Genomic DNA, 8,737 nt, shown 5'->3' with positions numbered 1-8,737 from the left:
TCTCTCTCTCTCTCTCTCTCTCTCTCTCTCTCTCTCTCTCTCACACTTGCTCATTTCTCCCACGTGCTTATTTCCTCTCCCTTCCTCAGATTAAAGAGGCTGCTGATATCATTCAGAAGCTGCATCTCATTGCCCAGGAGCTGCCATTCGACAGGTGAGTCAGGCATCCTGGAGGCAGCTTGAGACAGGGGCACTGGCAAACAAGGGGAAGGTGCTGTATTAAGTATGTAAACTGTTCATCAAAGTCTAAGCCGATTTTTACATATGTAAGCGTTTTAAATGTTAATAGGTTTTTAGGAACAAAGCTCTGACTCACGAGGTCCATTAAGGTGTTGCCATTTCTGTATCTCGGATCTGCAGCAAGATCAGTTACAAAATTCTGCCTTTGCAAAGATAATGATGCTCACTTATAATTGAAACAGTAAGAGAGAAAATAATTTTTAAAATTACCAATATGTTTTTTTTTTGTAATTATGATTAATGTGGCTGTGGTCTGCAGTGATGTATAAGTGCACTGCAGGTGTTTTTAATATATTTTTTTATTACCGTACTTAGCTACATAGATGGTTCAAAGTATTATTAAAGTTTTTAATTGCTTCTCTTTAATACCAAAATACTTCCCATCATCTCTCCCAATAACCCATGTGCTGCAGTCGATCTAAATAAGTTTATATATCGCAACATACAATTTTACAAAAATTGTAAAAGTATTATTCCTGAATATTTATTTCACTTTCAACCACTCGACATGTTCAGTGGCATCAGTGCTATGCATACACATATAGTTCTTATTTTTTTTCTTTGTATTTTTGCCCTCTATGGACAATAAAAGCGGGATTGTGCTATGGCCAAAACATAAATATAAATCTATATAAATAAAACATGAATTGGAATATTTCATATCACACACTTTTTATGCTGTGTCTTTGATTTAAAGACGACAATATGCAAAAATCTACAAAAATTGTAGAAATTGTAACATATGGGGTAACCCATGTGTTACAAACATTGTAGAAATTGCAGCACAAGGGATATTAACGAGTATTCGTTTCATTATAAAAGCAACGGGGAATGTGCAAATCTGAGATTGAGGTATGCCTAATGAAATGTCTGGTGAGTCTGTGACTTTTCTGGGAACGTATTCCAATCGACAATGCTTAAATATGTTTTATAAAAAATGGTCTTTAAATGGTCTCTTGATTTTTTTAATGGTCCTTTTGTATTGGCTCTTTTGACATTGTGCAGATGTACCTAATGAACTGTCTGGTGATTGTGGCACATCACACTAATCATCCTCTCTTTTAATTTTGTGGTCTCAACAGATTTGCTGATGTCAAAGCCAAAATTGCAAGTATGTTTATTCCATGATTCAGCATTTATCATAACGTTCACTGAAAGGTTATTTTCTAACGGATCATTGGATTGTTTCAGGTAAGTACCATGATCTGGAGCGACAGCCGGCTGTTGTCAGCCGGCTGTGCAACACGGAGAGGCGGAGGAGGTCTGCTCTTAACATGATGATCCCCCTAGTGGAGACACTGCCGGCGGCCTTCCCTCTTTATTTCAGAAATGTCCACCTCTCATGGTCATGATGGTCTCTCTCTCTCTCTCTCTCTCTCTCTCTTTCTCTTTCTCTTCATCTTTTTTTCTTTCTCTCTCTCTCTCTCTCTCTCTCTCTCTCTCTCTCTCTCTCTCTCTCTCTCTCTCTCACACTTGCTCATTTCTCCCACGTGCTTATTTCCTCTCCCTTCCTCAGATTAAAGAGGCTGCTGATATCATTCAGAAGCTGCATCTCATTGCCCAGGAGCTGCCATTCGACAGGTGAGTCAGGCATCCTGGAGGCAGCTTGAGACAGGGGCACTGGCAAACAAGGGGAAGGTGCTGTATTAAGTATGTAAACTGTTCATCAAAGTCTAAGCCGATTTTTACATATGTAAGCGTTTTAAATGTTAATAGGTTTTTAGGAACAAAGCTCTGACTCACGAGGTCCATTAAGGTGTTGCCATTTCTGTATCTCGGATCTGCAGCAAGATCAGTTACAAAATTCTGCCTTTGCAAAGATAATGATGCTCACTTATAATTGAAACAGTAAGAGAGAAAATAATTTTTAAAATTACCAATATGTTTTTTTTTTGTAATTATGATTAATGTGGCTGTGGTCTGCAGTGATGTATAAGTGCACTGCAGGTGTTTTTAATATATTTTTTTATTACCGTACTTAGCTACATAGATGGTTCAAAGTATTATTAAAGTTTTTAATTGCTTCTCTTTAATACCAAAATACTTCCCATCATCTCTCCCAATAACCCATGTGCTGCAGTCGATCTAAATAAGTTTATATATCGCAACATACAATTTTACAAAAATTGTAAAAGTATTATTCCTGAATATTTATTTCACTTTCAACCACTCGACATGTTCAGTGGCATCAGTGCTATGCATACACATATAGTTCTTATTTTTTTTCTTTGTATTTTTGCCCTCTATGGACAATAAAAGCGGGATTGTGCTATGGCCAAAACATAAATATAAATCTATATAAATAAAACATGAATTGGAATATTTCATATCACACACTTTTTATGCTGTGTCTTTGATTTAAAGACGACAATATGCAAAAATCTACAAAAATTGTAGAAATTGTAACATATGGGGTAACCCATGTGTTACAAACATTGTAGAAATTGCAGCACAAGGGATATTAACGAGTATTCGTTTCATTATAAAAGCAACGGGGAATGTGCAAATCTGAGATTGAGGTATGCCTAATGAAATGTCTGGTGAGTCTGTGACTTTTCTGGGAACGTATTCCAATCGACAATGCTTAAATATGTTTTATAAAAAATGGTCTTTAAATGGTCTCTTGATTTTTTTAATGGTCCTTTTGTATTGGCTCTTTTGACATTGTGCAGATGTACCTAATGAACTGTCTGGTGATTGTGGCACATCACACTAATCATCCTCTCTTTTAATTTTGTGGTCTCAACAGATTTGCTGATGTCAAAGCCAAAATTGCAAGTATGTTTATTCCATGATTCAGCATTTATCATAACGTTCACTGAAAGGTTATTTTCTAACGGATCATTGGATTGTTTCAGGTAAGTACCATGATCTGGAGCGACAGCTAATCCAGGAGTTCACCGCTGCCCAGCGCAGGGGAGAGATTGGACGAATGCGGGAGGTGGCGGCCGTTCTCCTACATTTCAAGGTGACCACAAGCAGGCAAAATTCTTGGAAACATCAGCTGTTAGATTCATTACGTGGCTAGGGTGAGGTTTTCTAACCATGACTAAAAATTGCAACCTTTGTTGCTTTCTGAAGGGCTATGCACACTGTGTAGACGTCTACATCAAACAGTGTCAGGAAGTAAGTGAGGCTTCTTTTGGTTACAAAACAATTCCTGTTCTCATCTTGGATAAATATCTGCATTAAGTTCTTCCCTTGGTCCTAGGGTGCTTACATGAGGAATGATGTGTTTGAAGACACAGCAGTCCTCTGCCAAAGGGTCAACAAACAGGTGGGCGAGGTCTTCAGTAGTCCGGAGACCGTCATGGCCAAACTGATCCAGAACATCTTTGAAAACAAATTGCAGGTATTTGTCCTGTCAAGTTGTTTAACGCGCCAGCCCTCAAGTGGGCTTTACTTTGCCTTTCATTCTGACTGACTTGTGTCGGCAGGCCCATGTCAGGGAAAAACTGGATGACACGCGGCACTCAGATGTGGAACAGTACCTCAGGAACCTCTATGATCTTTACACAAGGTCTCTTTTCAATTCCTTTCTGTATACACAGCAATTTCCGTTCTCATGTTTTCTGTGTCCAAACACTCCAGGACCACATTGTTGGCCACCAAGCTCAGCGAGTTCAACCTGGGCTCTGACAAGCACACTTTCCTGTCCAAGCTCATAAAGAGCATCTTCTCCTCCTACCTGGAAAGCTACATTGACATGGAGAAGGACTACCTTCGCACGCGCGGCGCCATGATTCTTCAGCGCTACTACGACTCCAAGAACCACCAGAAACGACCAATTGGTACCGGCAGGTCGGTTTACGTTTTGATCCTTGATTCACTTATTATACAATCACATACTCACGTGAAAGGGTGTTCCCGTGCAGTATCCAAGAACTGAAGGAGAGGATCAGACAACGCACTAATCTACCACTGGGCCCGAGTATTGACACCCACGGAGAGACATTTCTGTCTCCAGAATTGGTGGTCAACCTGCTGCAGGAAACACGACATGCCTTTGAGAGATGCCACAGGGTGAGCCCACAAGTCTTACTTGGGAGCAGTGTGACATACATTCCTGTTGTGCTGAGTGCAAAACTTGTGCTCTTGCTTTTTGTTCACGGTGGCGCAGCTTTCCGATCCTGCCGACCTGCCCAAGAATGCCTTCGTAATCTTCCTGCTGCTGGTCGAGCATCTGTGTGTGGAGCATATTGACTATGCATTGGAGATCGGCCTCTCGGGTACAGTCACCTCTTAAGATGACGTTCTAGAACCCGGACCACATAAAGTATTACGGATATTAGCTTAGTTTAACCTAAGCCTCCACCGAAGTGCATTTCCTGATGATATTTCAAAATACGGTATTAATAAATTGAGTTCAACCTGAACTTGACGGACCCTGAAGTGTATATCATCTGATTAGATTCTCACTATCTCGCTTCCATACAGCTATTCCCTCGTCAGATGCCAAGAATGCCAACTTGTACTTTTTGGATGTGGTCCAACAGGCCAACTCTATATTTCACTTGTTTGACAAGCAGTTCAACGACCAGCTTATGCCTCTAATAAGGTTTGTTCATGGTGACACAGTTTATAGTATAAAGAGTATGCAAAATTACCCCCCCCCCAATAAAAAAAAGTCAACTCTTAGAAAGGTTCCTGTTCGGCTGTGGCAAAGTTGTGTTCAACACAACTTTGAACTACTACCAGATTCATAGACGTATGACAAAAGATTGTGACTTCTGTCAATCAAAAGTGAAAATACCATTGAAAAGACAGATTTCTTTTTTCCATACACAGTTCTGGTGTTGGATGTAACTGTCGATTGAGTGTATGTCATAATAGGTTACGCAATAGCCACCTGGCTATTTTAATGTCGAGTTACCTTCGGGTTGAAAGATGACCTCTTAAGTTGTTTGCCTTACATTTTCAAATCAATGTTTGCAGTTCATCTCCAAAGTTAGCCGAATGTTTGCACAAGAAGAAAGAAGTGATTGAACAAATGGAAGTGAAACTGGACACAGGAATAGACAGGTGAGTGTGGACTGACAGATCCACACAGCCCTACTTTGTGTTTGCATGCGGATTTTAAAAACTGCTCGTTCGTGGGTGAATGTGGTTCTAATGTATGCGGCAGAACGTTAAACTGCATGGTGGGACAAATGAAGCACATCTTGGCAACCGAACAGAAGAAGACTGACTTCAAGCCAGAGGATGAGAACAATGTCATGATCCAGTACACTACAGTAAGTTGCGCACAAGCTGTAAGACCTGCCAAATGTCTTGCATTTTGTTTTTTCACCGACTTTCCAACCACTTCTATCGGGCAGGCCTGCGCCAAAGTCTGTGCCTACGTCAGCCGGCAGGTGGAACACGTGCGGAAGTCTATGGATGGCAAGAATGTGGACACGGTGTTGACGGAGTTGGGTGTTCGCTTCCACCGCCTCATTCATGAGCACCTGCAGCAATACAACTACAGCTCTATGGGAGGCATGCTGGCCATCTGCGACGTGGCTGAATACCGACGATGCGCCAAGGACTTCAGGGTGAGAGCGGGCCAGAGGTCCACTACAAAATATGGCCTTTTGTACCAACACTCAGCCTGTGCATTGTCCTGAAATATCATTTGCACATCAGGTGACATCTCTCCTTACATCTCTCTGTTCGGATTATAGTGACACCTCCGAAATAAACTCAGATTTGTTCCTGAGTCTATTTTTCTGTATCGCTTGTCCGCTGGGCAAGAGGTAGGGCTGCACAACTAATTGGCTTTTAATTGTGATCGCGATTTTGGCTACCACGATTAAATGAACTTGACCGTTGGCGATATTTACATTTAAAACACAGGCAAATGCTGCATATCTAATCAGCTACACTCTCAACAAATGGTCACTCAACCACCAGGGAGCGAACGCATGGTAAAGGTTTCATTAAATTGCTTAGGGCAACATTCACACTGCAGGGTGTGATGCCCAATTTAGATATTTTTGTTTAATCGATCTTGTTATGTACTCGTTCACATTACAAATTAAGATGTGACTTCTAATGTGATGTGGACCCCAAAAAAAAAAAAAAAAACATCACATGATACAATGTTTATGGGGGCTCATTTTATCATCTTATATCGTGAACAAACTAGCAAGGTGGAAGGAGGTAGAAATACTGAATCAAATTTGAATTATACTATTCACACTGCGTGAAAAAATCAGATGTGTCGCATATGGGGGAAAAAAAAATTGCGTAAGTTGGCGATCCGGGAAAACACACAAGCAGGGATGGAACATGCAAATTCCACACAGGAATGAAGAGATTTGAAGGTAAACGTTTTTAGTACTTGTACACAATGCTTGCTTTTGTCGATAATTTTCCTTTTCACTGGTTTCCAAGTTGTGCGAGGTAATATTTAATACAGACCATTTCCTTGCATCAGCAAATTGGCTCCATTGTCACCCTGATCTCTTGCAGTGCTTTCTTTTTTTTTTTTAATATATATAATCGTGAAATCCGATCTTTGTGTCCATCGTGCAGGTGCCTCTGGTGCTGCAGCTCTTCGACACTCTGCACGCCCTGTGTAACCTCCTGGTCGTTGCCCCTGACAACCTGAAGCAGGTGTGCTCAGGCGAGCAGCTCACCAATCTGGACCGTAACCTCCTGCACGCTTTCGTCCAGCTCAGAGTGGACTACCGTTCAGCCCGACTGGGTCGCCACTTTAGCTAATGATTGGGCCGACACTTGACAAAGCGCCCTCCGTCCAGTACCGCAGTCCGCTGCCATGCTTCGATGAGTTGATGCACTTTGGATAGAGACACCTCGGCTTTCGAGGAGGCATCAATCCACCTTGACAGACTCTCCTGGGGATGGCATCAAAGACATGATGGCTACTGTTCCTTGAATGTGGGATCATGTGCATTTTACCTCTTGCATAAAATGTGTCTCATTTGTTTTTAAATACTAATCTATTACCCAATTACACCTTGACTTTCTCCATAAACGGACGTTGATTTATCTGCCTATGTACAAAGACACCTTATTTTTGATTGTGCCAACTATCTAAATGCTCTGGCTGCTCTTGTGCACCCAGAATAAACTCACAAGCTGCTGTAACGGGAGACAAATAACATCTTGAGTCAGCCTGAGAAGCATGCTCTGAGAGCTCTGTCTGGATAAGAGAGACACATGACCACCTCGCTGACCATTGACCTCTGAGCACAAAGCAAATGTCAAGAGGCCACTGCAGTGAAGTGAGATCCAAACTCGAAACAGGTCTGAGAATCTCTTCAGAGGTTTGGGTGGTCCTTTGTTGGCTCAGATGACTGCCGCGATGGGTCACTGAGTATGTGTCACTGTAATTGCACAGATCAACACTTGCTCAAAGACGTTCCTGGCGAGAAATGCCCCGTTTCTGGGTCAGGGGAGATTGAAATATTGACCTTTTCTGATGAAAGAAACACACCAAGGGAGAACCTTTTCACACTGGGCTTTAATGGCGGTCGCTGTCTTTTTGCACTACGAGAGGAGGTCGACGATCCCCGCTGCTTGGAAACGTCTCCTCCGCGAAGACGCTCCCGATGTATTGCTGTTTACCTTAACCACACACTCATTAAACAAAAAAAAGATGCATTTTATCTTTGTCCCCACCCTCGAGGAGACGACACCACACCAAGTTGGCGCAGTGCTTTATTATGTGTGAATGTCACTTTCAAAGTGAGATGAACCCCCTCCTTTCCATTTCTATAGAAGTCATCACGTATTCATGGGAATTCTTGCCACCAGAGTAAAGTTCTTTCTTCGACTTGGGGAAGAGAGCGGCGCCAGAGGGGATTAGATATCTCTGGCTTGATGAATTGTGTGCAGTAGTCATGGACGGGGGTGAGATAGAGACGCCTGAGAGCTTGGTTCCAGCTCCGGCTGGTTGGCGTTGTGTAGAAGGTACACACGGAACCGAGCGTGTTCAAACAACATAATTAATTAGGCTAATATTAATATTATAAATGCCACATCAATTCAATTCTCTCTGCCCTAATCACAACAGGATAGCTTGTAAAAATTATTTTGTTAGGCCCTGATGCAAACAACGGGTCTCTTCCAAACATTTGAAACTATTTGTTTTCGGGGACGATTAGTGTGTGTGATGCAGGACGCGGATGGGGAAAGTGATGCCAGGCCGCTGATGATAACCGGTGTGGAGACCAAGCAAGGCAGAGGTGCGGCCTGTCCCCAGGGATGCCCAGCACGGGCTTGTGGAAAGGAGGGAGGGGTGTGTTTTTTGGGGAGGTGGGTGTTTGAGCAGGTGGAGGGGATTAGTAATAGTGTCAACACTGGAGAGCTGGATAAGACCCGTCCTCTCTTACTTGTCAGTTGAAGCAGCTCTCGCATTCAATTTTACCGACATAAAGACACCGGGACATACTAACCAGGCCGAGGGATAGAAGTGGCAACTTGACGGTAGCTGGTTAATACGAATTGGTATGGCCAGTAACGCTCAACACCTGCGGTGGGGCAAACCTTT

The 8,737-nt window shown here is 42.4% G+C and overlaps 1 protein-coding gene across 1 annotated transcript in view; it reads left to right on the top strand.

Moving 5' to 3' along the window:
• exoc5 (exocyst complex component 5) overlaps window positions 1–7,842 on the top strand; it is an 11,189-nt gene extending 3,347 nt beyond the window's left edge. Inside the window, exons 5-18 of the mRNA XM_019865472.1 lie at window positions 90–154; window positions 1,323–1,351; window positions 3,099–3,208; window positions 3,322–3,366; window positions 3,452–3,592; window positions 3,678–3,760; window positions 3,832–4,041; window positions 4,116–4,263; window positions 4,361–4,469; window positions 4,678–4,798; window positions 5,176–5,262; window positions 5,366–5,474; window positions 5,559–5,774; window positions 6,757–7,842. Coding sequence (XP_019721031.1) covers window positions 90–154; window positions 1,323–1,351; window positions 3,099–3,208; window positions 3,322–3,366; window positions 3,452–3,592; window positions 3,678–3,760; window positions 3,832–4,041; window positions 4,116–4,263; window positions 4,361–4,469; window positions 4,678–4,798; window positions 5,176–5,262; window positions 5,366–5,474; window positions 5,559–5,774; window positions 6,757–6,945 — 1,662 coding nt within the window. The 3' untranslated portion in view covers window positions 6,946–7,842. The remainder of the gene's footprint in view (window positions 1–89; window positions 155–1,322; window positions 1,352–3,098; window positions 3,209–3,321; window positions 3,367–3,451; window positions 3,593–3,677; window positions 3,761–3,831; window positions 4,042–4,115; window positions 4,264–4,360; window positions 4,470–4,677; window positions 4,799–5,175; window positions 5,263–5,365; window positions 5,475–5,558; window positions 5,775–6,756) is intronic.
• The last annotated feature ends 895 nt before the right edge of the window (window positions 7,843–8,737 follow it).

The sequence above is a fragment of the Hippocampus comes genome, unplaced genomic scaffold, assembly GCF_001891065.2.
Source record: "Hippocampus comes isolate QL1 unplaced genomic scaffold, H_comes_QL1_v1.1 scaffold443, whole genome shotgun sequence".
In the NCBI taxonomy this organism is placed as follows: Eukaryota; Metazoa; Chordata; class Actinopteri; order Syngnathiformes; family Syngnathidae; genus Hippocampus; species Hippocampus comes.
This window is presented reverse-complemented; position numbering and strand designations above follow the sequence as displayed.